This window comes from Grampus griseus (assembly GCF_964374135.1).
Source record: "Grampus griseus genome assembly, chromosome: 4".
In the NCBI taxonomy this organism is placed as follows: Eukaryota; Metazoa; Chordata; class Mammalia; order Artiodactyla; family Delphinidae; genus Grampus; species Grampus griseus.
The window spans coordinates 92,319,928-92,341,897 of NC_138997.1; the positions used below are offsets into that span (position 1 = coordinate 92,319,928).

Below are 21,970 nucleotides of genomic sequence, written 5' to 3' on the forward strand. Positions count from 1 at the left end.
GGCGTCAAGAAGAAGGCCACAAAATCAGCTGGGAGAATAATAGAAAATCTGTGTTGCGTGTAAGACCAAAAGGATCGACCTTGTCTCTTGAACATGTTTTGTCTTTTGGATAGACCTGTAAGAGGTACAAGAAAGGGCAGAGGGCTGGGAGGACCCCCCCCCCAACCCCATCTACTTCTTGCCCTGATTTCACTATGAAGAAAAGTCCTTATGGGAGCCAGCTAAGGCTGATTGCACTGGAGGAAGGAAACCTCCTTCCCTAAGGATGGATTTAGCTTTTGCTTTGTGTTCCCAGTGAGCACAGTGTCAGGAAGAGCCTCTGCTCTGGGTCTGCTAAGCAGGCAGAAGACCAGAGATGGGAAAGAGAAAGAAAACCAAAGAACGCATTGACAAACAAACACTTCAGAGACCCTGTAGTAACGGGTCTCCCACCCCTCCTTAGAGGTCTTCCTAGCATCTCAGAAGATGCGCTCCTGGAAGTTGTAAGGTTTTCTTTTGGGGGGTGGAGGATGGAAGAGAAGGAGATGAGAGGAGAAGTAGAAAGAAGGAAAGAAAATCAAGGCCCCCAAGGGACCAGAATGATAACAGTGTTGCCTGTGGCTCTGTCCTGGGCTCTGTCCCAGCCTGCAGTCTCTCTAGTCCAGGAAGGAATTCCAGTGCATAGTTCAGGAAATGCGGCTGCCAGATTTCATGGGTGCTCCAGGGTTTGCGTGAACATTCCTAACAAAGACGCTTCTTCCCTCCTTCATTCAGCAGATCTTTGTTGCGTTGCTTCTATGAGTTTCTGTTGAGTTCTGCTGGGTGGGAGCTGGGGGCACAAGGGCAGACAAATAACGTCTTGAGATCCCTACCCCCAAAGACCCCCAGCTTCGACTGAGTCTAATGGTGGAGCCAGCCATGTAGACAGATGCTGGGATAGTGCTGTAGGGAGATGCCCTGATATGGATGTGCACGGGCCTCCATGCTGGTCACTGGGCCGAGAGGACGCACAGTACCTCCCAAGGAGAGGGCATTTCACGAGAGGAAACAGTGTGGTTGATCCATCAGCTCTGGCCTGGGCCCAATAGAGTCCTTCACAGACAAACACACACACACACACCACCCACATACACACACACACACCCCACACACATACACACACACACACACACCACCCACATATACACGCACACACACACGTACACCCCACACACATATACACACACACAATACACACATCCCACCCACATAAACACACACACCCCACACGCACATACATACACACCCCACACACCCCCACCGCCACCCCCACACACACACCCCACCCACATACACACACACACACCCCACACACATACACACACCCCACTCACACACACACCCCACCCCACCCCACCCACATACACACACACACACCACTCACATACACCACACACACACACCCCACATACACACCCTGTCCACACACACACGCACAATTTCCAACTTGTGTTAATGACTTGTATTTACACCAGTTCATCTTCAGGGCTCTTGTCCCCAGGAGAAAGATAACATGTGTCTACTTAAATCTTGTTTCTCAATATAAAAACCTTTTAAACTAGGTTTGCCTTCCCCCCCTTTTAAAGTCTTGTTTGTTAAGCATAACACAGGAAAGTCATTATTCTAAATTGCTATTGTCTTGAAGCAACGGTTGGCCCAGATGCTGTTCTGGGGCCAGCAAGGCGTGGCCAAGAACCCGGAAGCGGCTGTTGAGTGGTACGCCAAGGGCGCCCTGGAGACTGAGGACCCCGCGTTAATATATGACTATGCCATCGTGTTATTTAAGGTAAGAATCACTCAATTTGTGCTGCAATTGCACAATTTCTATAGACTTCCCAAGTGGTTTCCTGTAGGCATGCAATCAGGGAGCCTGTAACTGAAGAACCTTAGGACATGCTTCTGTCCGTCTGGATGGAAAGGGGTATTTGCTGAAAAGGCAAAGTCACACGCAGTTCCCTGGTCTCGTTTTTAATCATTTGTCTTAGGTTTGACGCCTGGATTCTCACTGCTTTTGCAAGAACTGGCATTCTGGAGGAGGCACCCATATTTTACAGATTGGTACACGGCCAGCAGCCCCAAAGGTGCTGCAAGTTCTCTATCAGGCAGAGTTATCATTGAATTATAGCTAAGACCAAGTGCGTGTTTGGGCTGGATCCCAACAGTCCCGTTGATCGATACAAAGATCTTGGTTTTAAGCCAACAGGAGAGCAGTGGGACGGATGGGAAGAGCATTAGCCCAGGAGATAGAGGATGGAGTTCAAATCTCTCCTCTGCAACGATTAGCTGCCTCCTTGGACTTATCCGATCTCATGAGACACTGGTAATGACCACAGATGGAGTGAAATAACCTAAGGAAGGGGCTCCAAGAACTGTAAAATGCTTTACGGAATAATAATATTTCACATTGATTGATGCAGTGCTTATTACCTGATGTACATGTATTAACACATTCAATCCTCGAGACAACTTTGCGAGGTAGGTATCACGGTGTATTATGATAGCTGTTTATATGTGTGGTGACAGAGGCTCAGAAAGGGTTTGTAACTTGCCCAAGGTTGAACAAGTGGTGTGTTTCAGACCTGGGACTGGGATGCTCTTCACCCCTGAATGCAGAGACATCAATTCACCCATCTTGGAAGAGCTGTTGACTCTAGTAAGGAAACCCTTGGTCCCTATGTCCAGACCCAAAGGAGGCAGCTGCCCACAAAGAGCGAGTGTCTTCAAACAAGGACGTGGATGCACGTGGCTGGGCTCATCTCCGGAACCACAGCTGTGGCCGCTCGCCGATTCACAACCATGACTCTTGCTACCTTTCTGGCCCTGCAAGTCTTAAAACCTATTGGTTGTTACGGTTTCCAAGTTTAGAGCCCAGACCTTTTCTTTGTAGTCGTTAAATCAACATAGAAATGGTTTGACTCTTAGCTATATGCCAGTGCATTCGTATATTTATATAATAAACACCCACTCTGGGCTGACAAAATACCAGACTCTGTGCTAGATGGAGGGACATATGGTTGCATGAACCTCATCCCTGACCTCAGGGGTCTCAGATACTCGTGGGCAAGACAGAAGACTGAGACAGGCACAGAGGAGAGGCACCAGTCCACCATAATTGGGGCTGGCCACTGCCCAAAGTACAGACAAGAAAAGGCACGACTCAGACATTACTTCTGCCCATCAGGAGCTTGAAATCTAGAGGGAAAGCGAAAGACATAAATAAATGATACGGGAGGTGACGGGATGTTTCTTCAGGGTCTGATTTCCCAAACCTTAAAGGTTTTTTGGTTTTCCTGCATTCTAAGTTATCTCTGAGTGGGAGGAAGGAAGCCCTTTATCTACATCTCAAGGCAGATTTTTACCTCTGGCCAAAGGTGTCTTTAAGTACTTTCAATGTAAAAAAACCCATACAAAAAAATGAACTTTCCAAACATGAAGAACGGCACTGTGCTCTCGGCTTGTTGTCTCGTGTGGACATCCGGCTCATTGTATTCAAAGATGGCGCCACGATGACAGCTATAGCTTGTCCAAGACGGTCAGTTACATCCCATTTCACATCCACATGAGGATGGAGCTTGGGCTTTCACTGCAGCATCTGTCCTCCATGGATTCATTCAGTGGATGAAGTTATCGAGCACTTGCTGTGCATCACGACTTTACACTTCTCTCACTTTACAACTTCCAGTACTACTCAGACTTGTGCATAGTATATAGTCTTTGTGCAAGAACTCACCCCACTTCTCATTATATAATTACACTGGAAAATCCCTGGCCTAGAACTCAGAGTATCTGAGTTCTGGTTGCAGATCTAACTGTGAGGTTTGGGGTAAGTCAACCCCTCTGGGCCCCAGTTTTACTCCTTGAAAACAAAGAAGTTGGAGAAAAACTTTGAGTGCAACCAGGTTCTGACATTTCGTCTTCCTGGTCGTTCTGTTGCTTTCCCCGAGATTCAAAAAGCTTGTCTCATTGCTTCCATCCAGTTACTACAAACAGCCTTCATGTCCTTTTGTCTTTCCTCTCCCTCTCTAATTAAACGAAGTAATGGTGCACTTCTGAAAAATATTTTCATCTTCCACTTTGCTTCAGCTCATCGGTTTAATGAAATAGGTACGTTAAAATCGAGTAGAAACTCATTGTATGTAATTTAACCTTTATTTGGGTTCACAGTTTTATTTTGGGTCCTGGAAAACTACAAAGACAGATTCTGCAGCATGTTTTCTGTATCCTGTAAGGAGGTTACGGATCATTATACTTTCTCAGCATGGGAATTAAAATATATAGGAGAAAATACAGCATGGCAGTTATAAACTTGGACTCTGGAGCCTGGATTCAAATCCTGCCTCTACTCCTTGCTCACTGTGTGATTCTGGGCAAGTTTCTCTGGTGAGAATGATAGCAGTACCCCGGCTGGGGTTGGGAGGATTTGATATGGCAGGAGAGTTCTTGGCCCACGTTAATTAACACAGGAACATTTGCTAGCGCTCTCTTCATTTACTGTAGAGCTAAGAATTTAAATAGAGTTAATAGCTGTATTCATTGCAAAGCCCTCTAACATTATATCACATGTGACCCTGTCAAGCGCTGAGTCTGAGACCAGGAGGACTCCATGGGCTGTGTAGGTCAATAACAGACTCTAAGTGAGCTTGGAAGCATCAGGGTTTTCATCCGGCTCCTCTCACCTGCCATGTGCATGGTCAGGGCTATGTTGAGAGAGCCCTCAGGGACCCCCCCCCCGCCCCCGCTCCACCCTCAGACCCACCATTTTCCCACGTGGTCCTGCAGACACACCCCAGCATGGTCCCACGGAGTTCTGCTCTTGTAACAAGGACTCCAAAGCCCCATCTCTCTCTCTCTGTGATGCACAAACCACCTCTGCTGGAAAAACTTGATTTTGCTGGAGGAAGCTTGTCAGTTTGGCAGCGTCTGAGGGAACAGATTCTAAGGGGTCCTGTCTCCCTCACCACTGGCTCTCGAGCTGTTTCTGAAGCCACAGTGCTTCACCTTGGGGACTCCCACGAGGACGCTGGAAGGTTGCAAATGACAGCCTAATAACTCTTGACTGTCCGACATAGATAAAGTGCTCTGTCTGCTCGCATATTAGGCAATCCCCAGAGAAACACAACCAGGATGACCAGACTCATTTAACCTTATTCATGGCTTCTCCCAACAGCACCTGCGGATTGACGGGAAAGTGATTCGCTGGACCATCAGTGGGGAATTTTTATGGATGCTAAGCTGGGAGGGTGAGGTTTATTGCCTCTCTTCTACACATATATGCAAAATAATGATGATGATGATGATGTAACAGCTCTGTATATAGAAATCTTCAAGATTAGACTTTTAACTGAGAAGGCTTGGGCTTTAGTATCTTCTATTGAACACTGACAGATTGGTGTGATGGCTTTGCATGCAACTCTGCGTTTATTTTCTTCGTGATCATTGCTGTTTATCATTGTTTAGGGTCAAGGAGTAAAAAAGAACAGACGGCTTGCCTTAGAGCTGATGAAGAAAGCAGCTTCCAAGGTAACACTTGTGCCTATTGTCAGAGGGAAACATTTCCGCCACACACACCCATGCTCTTACAAGTCGAGGAGAGTGAATGGCCAGCCTTCTGAAGAAGGTAGAAATGCAGTGGGGAGGGAGGGGTCGCTGACCTTGCAGTGATTAGTCATTTTTGAGCTACAACATATACAGAAACCTGCACAATGAGGACGGCAAAATTTGAAAGCTGAACTCACTTTCCAGTCATAGAATTCAGACTGATTTTGTTTGAAGGCTAAAATTATAATCAAGGGCTGCCCTAATAATAGGCAGCAGCAGGGGGGCTCTTTGAAATTGAATGGGTATAAATGCCATTGAATTAGGAAAACCTAAAGCCTGAATCCTCTAAGGTTAACCCTGTTGTGTCCAATGCTCATTGGCTTCTCCGTGCTTTAACAAAGGGGCTGTTTACCAAGTTTATTGCCGAGTTTAGGAATTATTTTCCTTTTGTCACTATTTACTCTTCAAAGTTATCCTCAAGCCAACTAGTTTAAATATTGCACTACAGAGTGGAGGTTATGATATCACCTGTGAGGGGGACACACACACACACGCACGCACACGCATGCACACAGGCATGCATGCATACGTATCCCTGCGTGCAATCCCCCAATGCATGCACATCCACACGTGCACACTCACATGTGCTTGCATACAGATTTGCAAATAAACGGATTGGTAGAAACCGTTGTAATTTTACAACCTTGTAATTTTACAACCTTGACAGGGCCCTTTATAGCCCTTCAGGTTCCTGAATGTGCCTCCCTCCCCGAGGCTGATAATATTTGCCCTATCAACAAAGACTCCTGAAGTAACCATGCCGATGTTTCTTCCTCAATTCCCTTTCTTTAGGGAGCTCAGAGTGTCTTTTTTGTAGTGTCTTCCTGTAGAACAGGAAGTTGGAGCATGGAGTTAAGAATGCCAAGAGGCTTTTTCTCCACCTGTGTGGTTTCTAGAGGACACATGACCCAGGAGAAGGGAACCATTGAAGCGCACGCCAGCTCCTGACCCTGACACAGACTATAGGGCAGAAATAGAAAAGCAGCTTAATGGTGGTCATTGAGGGCATGGTCCCAGAGCATCCTAAAATGGGGAAGTAATGGGGCTTCCTGGCAGGTGTGAAATTTGCATCTCTTTAGCATGCTCTTGGTGAATTGTTGTCTAAGGTGCTGCATTCTGAATGTAGTTTTGGCAGAGCTGAGATGAATATTGGAGGAAATGCAGTTTTACAGCCTGGAGTACTCGCATTCTTAAAAGTGTTACATGATTCTCAGCCATTCATTCTGCAGGGAGTTACTAAGCCCTTCCTCTTTGTCAGGCACTGTTGTGAAGCACAGAGTTTGATTTTTGGAATTAGCTAAAAGTCACTTGGATACAGCTGGAAATGTCCGGAATAAGGTGTGAGCATTAAGAAATAAAACAAGATTTCTTGTGGGACTCCTGATCTGGGTCCAAATACAATGTCTAAAGGACATTCTGGGAATGTTTTGAGTGATGACAGGTACCTTTGAATAAACCTGTGTGTCTGGAGGTGAGCATTGCACAAGCCATTTTGATAGGTATTCCATAAGCTTATCCCAAAGCTGGTTCTTGCCACTATACATGACGTGGTCTATTACTTCATGGAAATGCACTCATCCTGCAAATTCTCAGGAGGCTGCCTTGCATCGGGTACTGTGCAAAGCTCAAGAAGAATGCCTCTATAACTGATCCTTGGCACTGACACCATCCCAAGTGTTGACTGTCTTGAGGGCCTACGAATCTGAACCCTACTCTTTTTTTTTTTTTTTTTTTGTGGTACAGGGGCCTCTCACTGTTGTGGCCTCTCCCGCTGCAGAGCACAGGCTCCGGACGCGCAGGCCCAGCGGCCATGGCTCACGGGCCCAGCCGCTCCGCGGCACGTGGGATCCTCCGGGACCGGGGCATGAACCCGCGTCCCCTGCATCAGCAGGCAGACTCCCAACCACTGCGCCACCACGGAAGCCCTGAACCCTACTCTTGATCCTCAGGGTGTAGGATTTGGATTCTGTTTCGTGTGTCATCAGCGTTCAAAGGATGGCTTTCATTCGTTTGTCAAGTATTTATTGAGCACTTACTCTACGCCAAGTACTAACATAGGTGCTTGGAATACAAAACAAAGATCCCTGCCCTCATGGAGCATCTGTTCTAATGGGCCTTGTCAGTTTCTTTCTCCTGGTCTTCCTGGCACCTGGAGTCCAACGTGAAAAGTAGGAGGTAGAGCATTTCAGGAGTCGTTGCAGACTGAAAAGGCTGCAGGCTGGTATCTTGGCATCCATTACTGAGGGATACCTGTCCTTCACTTCTGAAAGGGCAGGCAAAAGAGATTTGGTTCCACACTTGGACCCTAACTTAACCTGTCTCACAGATGCAAGGGCACTCACTGTTTGCTTCTCCAGTCCTTTTCTCCCCTGCTTGTCCATGGTCTTGTGGATCTGGTAGGAAAGGAGGAATGGGAGCACCGAATGCCCAGGTTTGCACACTTACACACCTGCAGGGCTCCTGAGCCTTTAACAACCAGGCTGGAGCAGGTGGGAGCATCTGGGAAGAGCAGAGGCAGGCCCCTGAGAGCATGAATCAGCAAGAACAAGGAAGCCTAAGACTAGACTCACATGAACCAGGCCTTCTGTGGTACCGTCCCAATTTAGACACAGTTCTGAGACCACCCCCCTCCCCTCTGCCTCAGCCCCAACCAGACCCTACCTGTCGGAGCTGGGATGCCAAGCAGTCCCACAGCACCTGTGCTTTACAAGTAGGCCATTGCGGCTGCTTCCCACAGAGGGTTTGTTGGTGTTCAGGGCAGAGTAATCAAAAGATAGGCAGGCAGGTCACCTAGAAATCATCCCAGCCAGGGCGGGTTTCTGGCCTCCTGTCACAGTTGAGTGGTCATGAATTTCAAGGGCGTTGTTGATACTGCAGGACAGTAAGAGGCCTTCTGTAGACGAGGGCATTGCGTAAGAGCCCATAGGGGCTGCGAGATGATTTGGGGGCCAGCATCACTGCTGAGCTGGAAGGCAGAAATCCCAGCAGCAGCCGGGTGAAATCCTCCTGGGAAGACGCTGAGGCAGCCTCATGTTTTCCAACACTTAGCTTTTCTTTAATGCCATCTGCCCCCAGAAAAGAGGCAGGAAAGGTTTTTCTCAGACTCAGGCAGAATGCTTTCATAACAGTTGACTCTCTCTGGGTTTGGGGTTTTTTTGTTTTTTGTTTTTAAAAAAAAGGAATTCCTTTCTTGTTGTTCTAAAATCCAGGGATTGCATCAGGCAGTCAATGGCCTGGGATGGTATTACCACAAATTCAAGAAAAATTATGCCAAAGCGGCTAAGTACTGGTTAAAAGCAGAAGAAATGGGGAACCCAGATGCATCATACAATCTTGGAGTCCTGTACTTGGATGGCATTTTCCCAGGAGTTCCTGGAAGGAATCAAGTGAGTAAGACTTGAGACCAGCTGTGCAGCTGGTCAGTCACTTAGTCATGAAGCAGGTGTACTGTATGCCCAGCCCAGACAAGGCCCCATGGGTGGTGCAGACACCACCCAAGACGCAGACCGTGATCTTGAGGAACTCAAGTGCCCAGTTAGGAAGACAAGATGGTGAAGAGCAAAGGCTGGCATTAGCCCAACGCCAAGTGTGTGCTAATTGCTGTGACCCAAACTGTTCTGGAAAGGGGAAATAGTGAAGGCCAAAGCAGTCAGGAAGGCTTCATGGAGGAGGAAGCCTAAGCTGGGGAGAGGAGAGGGAGATGATGCAAGGTGACAATGAGAGAGAGATGGTGCGGAGATTGATGACTGATCTTACTGGAAGCAAAGAAAGCTGGGTCCAAATAGGGTTGCCTGGTATGAGACCAGATTTAATAATAATGTAAATAACAGTAACAATCTTAAATGTTTGCCGAACACTTCCTCTAGGTCAGACACTCACAGACACTTTCTGTGTGCCATCCCATGTCATCCTAACTACCCTCTGGGATAGTTACTGTTATTACATCCATTTAACAGAGTTAGCAACCGAGGCTCTGAAAGGTTTCATAACTTAGAGTCATACACTTAAGTGGCGTCAAGACCTGGTCCCCATGTGAAATGGAAACCCCTTGTTATTAATAATAATATTGATGATGGTAATAATAATCTGAGTACCAGTACATTCAACAAATTAATTGAATGCCCACCCTATGCCAGGCACTCTTCCAGGCAGTGGGGATACAGCAGCAGACAAAACAGTCCCTGCTTTGGGGAAGTTTACATTGCAGTGGAGCAGAAAGATAATAAACAAACATATAGTATGAGGGCAGGTGGGATAAGTGAGTGTTACAGGGAGAAATAAAGGAGGATAAGGAGGACCGAGAGACTAGAGATTGGGGGATGCTATTTTATAAGGGAGATCAGAGAAGGTCTCTCTGATAATGTGACAGTGTACAAACTCCTAAAGGAGTCTTGTGAATGTCTGGGAGAACATCCCAGAAAGAGGGAACAGCCAGGGCAAAAGCCCAGAGAAGAAAGCAGGTTTGGTGTGCTTGACGAATAGCAGGGAGGCTGAACTGGCAGGACCAGAGAGCAAGGAAGGTGCGAGGAGGTGGAAAATCATGTCAAGGAGGCAGCTACGCTGAGCAAGATGGGACAGCTCTGAACAGGGCGGGGAGACGCTGTGTTTTAACAGGTTCCTCCTGGATCCTGGTGGAGACTGGGCTTGGAGGAGACAAGAGCAAGAGCAAGGGGGTTAATGCATTGAATCCAAGTGAGAAAGGATGGGCAGTATCAGAAGAGGCGCTGAGATGTGACTACATTCTGGGTATATTTTGAAGGTCAAGGCATTAGGACTTGACGATGATTGGACGTGAGGTGTGAGGCAGGGAGAGGAGTCAGGATGACCCCTGAGTGTTTGGCATTTATTGAGATTGGAAGAAAAGGTAGCATTTAATGGGATGGGCAAGCATCAGCATCAGAGTTGGGGGTCGGGCATCAGAAAAAAATTATTTTTTGTGACGCGCCATGCCAAGCCTCGAACACACGTTATCTCATTTAATCCTCACACCATACTTTCATGCTAGCTACTGTCAGAAGCCACATTTTTCAGTTGCAGAAATTGAGTTATTCTCTTAGTTGGAGAGATTAACTAACATGCCCAAGGTCACACAGCTAGTAAGGAGCAGAGCTGGGATTTGAACCCAGGTCTGTCTGACTCCAAAGCCCATACTTAAAAATGGCAGTTAACTGCCTGGGAATAATAATAGTAATCAGTGGAATGTATACCCGTCTAAGTGTTCGTTTTCTTTTCTCCCTCCGCCTCTGTCTGACTCCTAGGAAGCTGTGTATTTTATGCATTGCAAATGTCTTTTAGTCCTCCCACACATCTGCCAGAATGGGTTTTTTATTGTCATATTCTAATTCTCACCTTCCTACTGGAAATGAAGTTTTTGTGTCTGAGTTTGAAAAAAGGTATTAAGCAAGGTTAGGGAAGCAAATGCCTGAAGTTTCACCTTGTGCGACTTTTGATGCTGTCTTCTGTCTGGCTGGCAGGGGTTATGTGAGGATCTGATAAGGTGATAATGATATTCGTAGTGTCTTGTTATCTTATTTATTGGGTAAACTTAACAGAATAGCTACAGTCAAGGTTATCATGTAGAGAGGCCAGCTTCTGTGATTGGCTGTCTTCCTGGAACTTGACTTGGTTTTCTTAAAGATGTTAGAAGTTATAAACCTGTGATGATATCAGGCGTTAAGTGCCTCAGGACCTTAGTTCTGATGAAACCAGCCCAGGAGGACTTCTCACTAACGAGACTGACGTTTGCTCATCTCTTTACAGACATTAGCTGGTGAATATTTCCATAAGGCTGCACAAGGCGGACACATAGAAGGAACCTTGTGGTGTTCTCTCTACTATATCACAGGCAACCTGGAGACATTCCCTCGAGATCCCGAGAAGGCTGTTGTGTAAGAACCTGCCAGATATTGCGTATGAAGGGAAAGCCATATATTCAATACTATATTCACCATGCCTGAGAAAATAGAGTTTTCTTTTATTCTTTTTTTCCACATTAAAAAATTTTTTTTTTTTTATTTTAGGCTGCGCTGTGTTTTCATTGCTGCGCACGGGCTTTCTCTATTTGCGGCAAGCGGGGGCTACTCTTCGTTGCGGTGCGCGGGCTTCTCATTGCGGTGGCTTCTCTTGTTGCAGAGCACGGGCTCTAGGTGTGCGGGCTTTAGTAGTTGTGGCACGTGGGCTCAGTAGTTGTGGCATGCGGGCTCAGTAGTTGCAGCATGCAGGCCCTAGAGCGGGTGAGCTTCAGTAGTTGTGGCACGTGGGCTCAGCAGTTGTGGCACACGGGCTTAGTTGCTCCACGGCATGTGGGATCTTCCTTGACCAGCTCTCGAACCTGTGTCCCCTGCATTGGCAGGCGGATTCTTAACCACTGCGCCAGCAGGGAAGCCCTTTCTTGCATTTTAAAAAATTCATCTTTATTTTTATCAGTTACACATGCGCATAAAAAGCCAAGTCGTTTGAAAAGACAAAAATTAAAAACAAAAATTTAATTAAAAAAGGTAATAATTTGACAAGAAAAAACAGGAAATCTCTGCCTCCCCTCCACACACTCCATTTCCTGCTCCCTGGAATAAATCACTTTTCATCTTTTAATTATTTCTTTTTTATTTGCCTCTATGTCTAAATAACATGCTTAAACCACTATTTCTTGTTATACCCTTTATAGGCCTTGTCTAATGATGTCTCACTGGGAAAGATAAAGAGATATAGTTTTTTCACTCTGCCACCTATTGCTACCCTGCATGCTCATGCTTCCTGCCCTCTCCCATCTTCCCCATAAATATATCACTGGTTTGGTTGGATTGGTATCAGTGTTTACATTATTATGACAATTTAACACTATTCATAGCTGAGCCATGTAGTATACTGTGACTACTCTTTCTTTCTTGCATAACTTTTTGTTTTCTATGGAATAATAATTATTTTTTATTGTTATTTATCTGCTTAGCTCTCTCTGTGTATTTATCATTTCTATGTACTCGATCTCCACATTCTCCTTCCATCGTCTAAATCTCCTCTCAGTATGTCTACACCCGTCAGGTACTCTATTGATTTAATCTTTTTGGCAATGTCTCTCTTTGGAGTCTTTGTTTAGGAAGAGCTGTCCTTCTGAAATCAACTTGCTAGAACTCTTAATAAAGATTATCTTTTTCCATGTTAGTAGACATTTTTCATTAGGTACTTTTCACATCTTTTTTTCCCCAAAATGACAACTCCTAAGCATTCATTAGAAACGGCACTGAATGCAAGGCTCTCAAAATGTATCTTTCTTTATCTTCTTAACATTCAGTTCTGGTTTGTTGCTCCATAAAAATTCTAAGAAGCAAAATATTCCCCAAGTGGGATTTATTGAAATCATACGAAGTCAAAAGCAATTATTTAATTTGCCATAGTTTGGATATGTTCTCTTCTGTTTCCTTTGCAGATGGACAAAGCATGTAGCCGAGAAAAATGGCTACTTGGGCCACGTCATTCGCAAAGGCCTCAACGCCTACCTGGAGGGCTCGTGGTAAGTTAGATTGAACTTTCTCAGTCCTTACCTTTCAATCTGTCAGTGTAGTCTTATGAGATGGAGTCTTAAAATGAAACCGAAAAAGCAATTTGCAGGGAAATCACAGCCTCCCGGTAATGATATTCAGAGTATCACCGACTGATTGGCTGTTGATTAGAAAACACAGCATTTCCATGTTTAATTATACACAAAAATTAGTCCTCTAGAGGGAGCATCCGTATTCATCAAATTGAGAGACACATGGGTACGTTGACTTCTCTTCCCTTCAAGCTTGCTCTTCTTGCTTTCAGAGTCTGGAGACAGCACAGGGGATCCTAGCTGACCCTCTGCCTCTCACTGGCAGGCCACAGAAAGTCCAGGATTTCCACCTTGTTTGTGGGAAGGAGCGAAAGCAGTGTGTTTAGGGCTCAGGCTACATCTTCCGGTAGATATTTTATCGCATCTTCCCTAGGATTTCTGGAAGTCACTCACCAGACCTCCAGTGTCACAGCCAAACAGACTCACTCTTTCTAAGCTTCTTCTGATGGAGTTAGCAAATTTCATCCTGTGCTGAATGGGATGAGACCCTGCACATGAGGACTTGTAAATGCCCCCTATTTGCAGTTACTTGATTTTACAAATAAGCGCACACTTCTCCAAGCTCTACCTGAGTCCGTCTTTCTGTTTTCTTCTGTAAGCCCTCGAATTCTGTCTTACTTTTCCTTGGGCCATATTTTCTTGGCTCGTTTATTGCCTAAATGATCTGGGTATTTCCATAATAACTAAAAAGGATATGCAAATCAGCACATATCCCATCGGTCCACTGCTTCAAAGACATTAGAGCACACCTATCACTGATCCTACTCGGATCCGAACCTCAATCAATAATTAAAATATAAGTCCAAGAGAGTGCCATTTTCTTCTCTGGTCCATGGGTGCCCACGTAATTAGCAGATAGCACCTCAGTGAATGAGAATCTCAAATTAGGAAATTCAGGGAAAATGAGCCCAGGGAAAACAGCACTGAATAACAATGTTTATTATTATCATCTTTTAAAAGTTTATCATCTGTGGCCTTACTTTGCATAATCAGAAAGAAATTTTTTTTTTAACATCTTTATTGGAGTATAATTGCTTTACAATGGTATGTTAGTTTCAGCTTCACAACAAAATGAATCACTTATATATATACATATATTCCCATATCTCTTCCCGCTTGCGTCTCCCTCCCTCCCACCCTCCCTATCCCACCCCTCCAGGCGGTCACAAAGCACCGAGCTGATCTCCCTGTGCCATGCGGCTGCTTCCCACTAGCTATCTACCTTACGTTTGTTAGTGTGTATACGTCCATGACTCTCTCTCGCCCTGTCACAGCTCACCCTTCCCCCTCCCCATATCCTCAAGTCCGTTCTCCAGTAGGTCTGTGTCTTTATTCCTGTCTTACCCCTAGGTTCTTCATGACATTTTTTTTTCTTCTTAAATTCCATATATATGTGTTAGCATACAGTATTTGTCTTTTTCTTTCTGACTTACTTCACTCTGTATGACAGACTCTAGGTCTATCCACCTCATTACAACTAGCTCAATTTCGTTTCTTTTTATGGCTGAGTAATATTCCATTGTATATATGTACCACATCTTCTTTATCCATTCATCCGATGATGGGCACTTAGGTTGTTTCCATCTCCGTGCTATTGTAAATAGAGCTGCAATGAACATTTTGGTACATGACTCTTTTTGAATTTTGGTTTTCTCAGGGTATATGCCCAGTAGTGGGATTGCTGGGTCATATGGTAGTTCTATTTTTTAATGAAATGATCATTTTCCAATTGATACACCTTACAGTTTGTGGGCTGTTTTATTTGTTTCCCAAGTAAGCTTCAGTTCATGAAATTTGAACGTTTCCCAAATTTGACTTTTGCCCATTTCTACTTCTCATCCTCCAAATTTCCCACCCTTTACTCCCCACAACTTCTTAGGGGAAACTAAGCATTCAGATATCAAAATGTTTATATGTGGGGTTTTCCCAAAGGGAGAGCATATCTGTAAACACCCCCCAACACACACACACACACACACACACACACACACACACACCCCAAGATGTCTGACACTTTCCCACAAAGAGAGTATCTGCTAATAGCTTATCCTTCTTGCCGACTTTTGAATTTAAAATCACAAAGCACTTCAGGGAGTGCATTTAAAAATTTGCTGTGAAAGTCAAGAGGAATTAAGATTTCATGGCCTGCTGTCTTTCTTAGAACATTCAGCCACATCACATGATTGATTTGGAGGGAGGGGGAGCTAAGGATTATACGTGGTCTACACTGTTGGTGAGTTTGGGTTGAGTTCAGCAGATTTTAGTGGGTACATTTAAAGGCAGGGTGCCTTGCCGTAGCTGCAGGGGATGCCACAAGTAGGGCTGGGGAAGCCTGCTGCCTCATCTCTTCCTGGTACTAAACTACCTGCAGTTTCTCAGATGCCTCATATTCTCTCTGACCTCTGGGCCTTTGCACTTGCTGTTCCCTCTGCCCAGAAATCCTGCTTAACTCCTTACTCCCTTTTGTCCTTGGATGGGTCATGATGGCTGTTTCCTTGTGGATTGCCCTGTGATGTGTATCCCAGTGCCCAGCACTTAATGGCAACTGGAAAGTACTCAAAAACTACTGAGAGAATGAATTAAGGCAAATAGACAGAACAACTGTAACTCCAGAGCCATGAGCAGTATATAAAGAGCATCGGGGATTTGGAGGAAGGAAAGATGCTACCTGGTTTGGGGGACTTAGGTCAGCCTTTATAACGGAGGTAACAGATGATATGGCCTTGGGGGATGGGTGGAATTTCCACTTAGTCATGCAGAGAACAACACTTCTAGTGAAGGGAATCACAGGAACAAAAACAAAGAAATAGGAAAATTCAGGGTATGTCTAGAAATTTTTAAGCCACCAGTTTACCTTGAGGGTAAAATTTGTAAAAGGGAGTGCGATATGACAAGACCAAAGAGGTGCTGCATTATGGGACTTTAAATAGCAGGTCATATACTTTTTACTCAGCTTCTGGAGCAGTGGGGAGCCCTTGATGGCTTTGGGAGAGGGTAGTGACATGACAGAGCTGGGTTACGAGATTCCTAACCAAACCTCTGTGAATGATGGTGAAGAGAAGGGAGAACATGAAAGGGGGAGCTAGTTCAGAATCCAGGTTAAAGGAGCTGAGCTTTTGAGCTGGAGCTGTGACCTGAGCCAGGTAAGTTGTTTTCCCTTCTTTTATCACACGGTAATTGATACATACCAAATAGTAGGTGATATGTATGTAAGTTCCAGAGCATAAACGAACAATAAAATGAACACCTATAGCCCTACCACCCTATTTAAGAAAATGAACTGTCGAAGCCCCCTGCATGTTCCTCCCATATTAAACCCACCTGTGGCGCCAATATCCAGAACTAACCATTGTCCTGAATCTTATGGTTGCTCCGCCCCTTGCTTTCTTTATAGTTTTGCTATATATGGATATAGCAAATCTAAGCAATAGATTGGACTTGTTTCTGAGCTTCATATCATTAGAATCCTATTACATATAATTCTTCACTGCTTTTCTTTGTTATTGTTTACTTCACCTGATGTTTCTGAGATTCATATCTTTTGATACATGTACCTGTAGGTCATTCCTTTTCACTGCTGTCATATACCACAATTTATTTACCAATTCTCATAATAACTTGCATTTGGGTTGTTTCCCATCTTTTTTTAAGGACAGTGTGGCCGTGAACATTTTTTATGCATATCCTGCCACAAATAGGAAAAGTTTCTCTAAAATATGAACTTAGGAGTGGGGTCACAGGCTAACCATATGTTCAACTTTACAAGATAATGCCAACTGTTTTCCAAAATATTTGACCAATGTACGGTCCTATCAACCGCATATAAATATCTGTTTTTTCATATCCTTGCCAATTTTGATGCTGATGCTAAGTATTGTTAAAGATATGTCTTAATCTGGACTTGAGACCATTTTCTATCAACAGGAAGAAACACTTAGTATCCATTATAGTGGGACTATCTTTGTCAAAATATATTTGAGAAAAAGTGCTTTTCTCTCTTCCTTCTCTCGGGGCCTCCAGATGCCTCAGGGGTTAAATTGGAAATATATGAGCGTTGGCTTCCCCACACCGCAACGTGGAATTTTTTGGGTCCCATCTATTTTGTTATAATAGAACTAAGTCATCCATCAATGTCCCAAGTCCATCCCCTTTTTTCATTTTCTGTGAGTGAATTTATTCTGGACGTTATTTTCAAATTACATGTGTCAGTTTGATGAGCTTGTGTTTTTCTGTGTTGTTCCCAAATTTATGTGGGATAGTTTGAAAGAGGAGCGTGAATGAAAAAAAAAGGGCATTTTGCTGTTTAGGCAAAATACTGAAGATAATGTTATCATGCCCGAGGCTATCCTCGGACACCAGGAGAAGTCCGATAAGGAGAGGTCGCCTGTCGTGTTTCATTTCTCTCTGTCTTACCCCTCTTTGTGTTTCATCTGTGAGCTAAGTGTTTTACTGTCCTTGGTCTTAAATATACCCCAAATACTTAATTAACCCAGGAGGTTAGCCAGATTCTAGTAAGCTTGAGGCAAGACAAGCAGGCATGCAAGATTCCACTTGAAAGAGATTCATCTTTTTGCCTTAGAGCAGGGTCCTAAATTCCACTGAGACCCCAGGATTCTTTTTTTATCCTTCCAGTTTGGGCTGCTTTAGACATTGGCAGAAAAGAACCCAGAGAAAACAATAGAATTGTTTGAGAAACTGCTCAGAGTTACTCAAATTCACAATTCACAGAAAGCAGCCAAAGGATTGATTATTAAGAAGTATCGTTATAAAAGTTCTATAAATGGATGTGCCGAGTCTGAAGTGGGAGGGTAGCAAGTGTGCCCCTACACACATCCTTTACTCTAAATCCCCTCCTCTCTGCATCCCTGCCCAGCCCCCCACCCCCCATCAGAATGACTGACTGGGGACTATTTCACTTCAGTGCATCGGAAATAAAGCTGACCTCTGGTAGCTTCCTAAACCTTGAGGAAATTCTCAGAAGAACAGTACCGTTTTGTGGCTTTGGTCCTCCTGCACAGAGCCCATACTGAGCAAATGTTTATTCCATGAATATAAGGATAGAAATATCTGTAATTAATATTTTCAGGCAGACTCAGTTGAGACACAAGTAAGAGCAAAGTGCTAGGAGGCTAAGTGCAGATAGGGTTTCTGCAGAAGTGTCATGTCTCCGAAGTCTTAAGGTGAGAAAGTCTGTTCTTCAGTGTTCTGACCCTTGCCTAGAGTTCACACTTCAATATATGAAAACAGATGGTGGTGGTTTTGGAGTCTACGGCCTCTGCTGACGGCTTCTGCAAGACGGAAGGCAGAGGTGGATTTCTGTTCAGTGTTTCTATTGACATCAATATTTTTAGACATCTCTTTGGTGATTTCAGTGCTTCCTCAAAGGAAATACTTGAGAATTCTGTGAGATTTCCTCCCGGCTTATACAATAATTGGTCAATTGAAGTCTTCCTATAAAATGTGTTCCTCCCTTCTCTCCCCCATCTTCCAAGTAACTTTAGAGGCAAGGTATTGTCTTTATAAAATTTATCCTAGTGACTGTTCTTACAGGAAGTGTCAACCTTGTGTCCTCCACTCCAAAATTCTAACAGTCTGCCCAACTGCTATCTAAGAAAACCTCATTTTATTACATTGCAGTTATAGGAACCCCATTTCATCCAGTTATGGCAGCAGAGAGAGCCGACCTGATATCTGACCTTGGGCCGGCAAGTCTACACCATCTCCTTCCCTCATCCATCCAGTGGGGGAAACTGAGGCACTGGGGCAAACCTGAGTGTTTGAGATTATAAGACCTTTGGAACGGGACCTAATTGTAGAAGGATGGAGTCTTTCTGCCGAACTTCCCTCAAATTTAGTTCCCCCATTTGGGGTCTGCTCCGAGGTTTCTTGTCACCAAACACGATACTTGCAAGCTATGTAAGAAAATGTCTGGGGGTCTTTTGTGTTGTTGCCGTTGCAGTTGTGGTTCTCTGATGTGACTTGTCCTCGCAGGGGAAGCTGCTTAGCCAGCCTTGTCTCTTTAGCATGAGTCATGCCTAATTGGTCGGCTGCCTTGGGTATCTCGGAGGCCAGGAAACAGCGCACTCAGCAGCCACATGGCCGTGACCTGCAGTATGTCTGATTGAAGGTCTGCCTGTCCTGATTTGACCCCCCAGTCACCTCCCTCTGTCCCCACGGGATGGCCTGCCAGGAGATGCTTTAGCCTTGTAGAAAAGATGACGTTTGGATCTGCTTACTTATTCCCCCAACCCAACCTCCCCCCACCCTTTCTTAAACCGTCTCCTAGATGGAGCTAAAATTAAGAAATAGCGCTTAATATTAGCTACGGAAAATGAAAATAAGCTTTAGAAACAACAATTTATGGTTAAAATGGAGGAAATCAGAGAATTAAAAAGAAAATAAAAACCACTTGCCTTCTCACCACCTAGAGATAAGTACCGTTAGCATTTTGGTAGATTTTTTTTTCCTGCATATATGTATTCGCGTGTGTGTGTACATGTGTGGATTCAGTTTTATTTTTGTTTTACAAAAATGAAATTGCACTGTGTTTTATCCTGTTTTTTTGTTTTTTTGTTTTTTTTTACACAGCGGAAACTTTGGCATAGACATTTTTCTACATCTTTGAATACTCTTCAACGTCATTTTTAAGGGCCTCGTCTGAAAGTGGCTGAGCCATGGGTTAATTGAACTAGTCACTGATTTTCAGATATTTGTTTCTTTTTTTCCCCCAATTCATAGAAACAGCTCTGCCATGACCTCTGTTGCCCCAGAATCTTTGCACATGTTTCTGATTCTTTCTTAGAATAAACCCTCATGAGGCAGAACTGTTGGGCCAGGTGGTATGTACATTCGTAAGAGTCCTCACCTCTAACTATCCCATTAATTGGCTTCCCACTAACAGTGGTTGTAGGAATAGGTCCATTTTCCCCCAAGCTCTTGCCGTCATCTGTATTATGAATCAGGTGCCAGTCTCAACAAATGAAAAGTGGTCTCATTGTCTCGCAATTATTCAATTACCAGTGGTGTCGAATATTTACTTTTTTCAGATGTGTTTTTGGCCATTGGTATCAAGCCCCTTGCAAACTGCCTCTCCTTTGCCAAACTTCTGATGTACCACAGAAGCTCAGCTTTAATTAAGCTTGTTCAGAGTCGTAAGCCCCATAAAGCCCTTCACAAAACAGGACCCAAAAGTGCAGAGCTATTTCTTAATACCACTTATCTCCTCTAAGCGAGGATGGAAGATGGAAGGATTTCAAGGACCCAAAGCTAATAGACAGCGCCCCAGCCAGCACGCGACGTACCATTCGGCCAGTAGAGGTAGCTGTTGTATCAACTAGCTCCCCAACCTTATCTGTGAGTTCAGCCTTTTAAGAGAGAAAATAAATCAGTGCATGCAGTATTTTTAACAACAGTATTTATTTAAAAAAAAAAAAAAAAACCTCATGATTTTGTGGTTTTAAAAAAACTGCTTATTTTGTGCCCTCTTACGTGTGAATATAAAGCTCTCTGTGAGTATTAGTAAGAGCCACTCTATGAAATTTATTATTAATCATCTATTTTTAGGCACGAAGCTTTGCTGTATTATGTTTTAGCAGCAGAAACTGGAATTGAAGTGTCACAGACAAATTTAGCTCACATCTGTGAGGAGAGGCCAGTAAGTAAATGTATTCTCCTCAGACTAGAAGCTCTAAGGTTAAGGATAATGAATTGGGTTTTATGGAGGCAAAATTAATCACTTGGCAGAAATATTAATGAGTTAACTTTTTCTCCCCCTTCATCCCCTTAGGACCTGGCCAAGAGGTACTTGGATGTTAATTGTGTTTGGAGATACTATAATTTCTCTGTTTTTCAAATCGATGCTCCTTCATTTGGTATGTATAGAGAAATGGGTGCTAACTTGAAGCATTGGAGGCTTTTAATCTTTAGTAACAGGGAACATCTAACAGCTTTGTGTGGTGTAATATTTCTAAACAATTAAGAAACAGAGTGAAAAATCTCGGCTATTAAGATCTTCCCTAAACTCTGCTCTCAATCTCAAGCAATACATTTCTCTTCATCCATTGTCTATCGAATGCTTGGACCCATCATTTCTAAGGAATCAGCGAGAATTCAAAAGAAAAAGCTATTCGGGAGAGATTCTCTGCGCCAGCCTTTTGCCTTTTTGCCCTCAGATGGATTCCCTGTCTTCCTGGCTCTGCCCTGTGTGATAGAGGGCTGACCTTCAGTAACTACAGTTCCCAGACTCCTTTGCCCAGTGACATCTGATTATTTTCAGCCAATGGGAGGCGCTGGCAGGAGATTGCAGGGTAGGAGGAGGTGAGAAGCCCAAGTATTTCTCCCCTTCTCTCTGCTTTGGGCTGTGTCTCTGGCAATGGCTGCATTTCCATGGTTCCAACTCCTGCCTGGCCGTCCATCCTCTGTGGTCTCAGCTGGCCCCCAGGCCTAGGAAGGTAGTGGCTTCCTGCATTGCTAATCTCTGGGTTGCCTACTGTTCCGCATTTGCCCTTTCAACTCTTCCAACACCCTGGTAACCAGTTCCCAGTGTTAAAATCCCTTTTTTGAACTACCTGAAGAAGATTCTATTCTGATTGGACGTTGAGTGATACATACACTCAAACAAAACTTTTTCCTCAGAGGAAAGATAACATATATGGCTTAAACAGAGTAAAGAAATACACATCAGTCATCAAACCCAGGCAGCAAAATCTCGGTGCCCCAAACAACCTTGGCTGTTGGGGCTGTGATGTTGCAGACTATGATTCTCAC

General features: G+C 44.3%; 1 protein-coding gene across 3 annotated transcripts in view; it reads left to right on the forward strand.

The window, feature by feature from the left end:
- SEL1L3 (SEL1L family member 3) overlaps positions 1-21,970 on the forward strand; it is an 85,114-nt gene that overhangs the window by 47,937 nt on the left and 15,207 nt on the right. For 2 of the 3 annotated variants that reach the window (XM_082653247.1, XM_082653246.1), the window contains exons 12-18: positions 1,664-1,804; positions 5,476-5,538; positions 8,826-9,002; positions 11,377-11,504; positions 13,040-13,123; positions 20,768-20,858; positions 20,991-21,075. In XM_082653247.1, the coding sequence (XP_082509373.1) occupies positions 1,664-1,804; positions 5,476-5,538; positions 8,826-9,002; positions 11,377-11,504; positions 13,040-13,123; positions 20,768-20,858; positions 20,991-21,075 (769 nt within the window). Of the gene's footprint in view, positions 1-1,663; positions 1,805-5,475; positions 5,539-8,825; positions 9,003-11,376; positions 11,505-13,039; positions 13,124-20,767; positions 20,859-20,990; positions 21,076-21,375; positions 21,515-21,970 lie in introns of those variants that run through there. The other variant, XM_082653248.1, reaches the window with a different exon arrangement.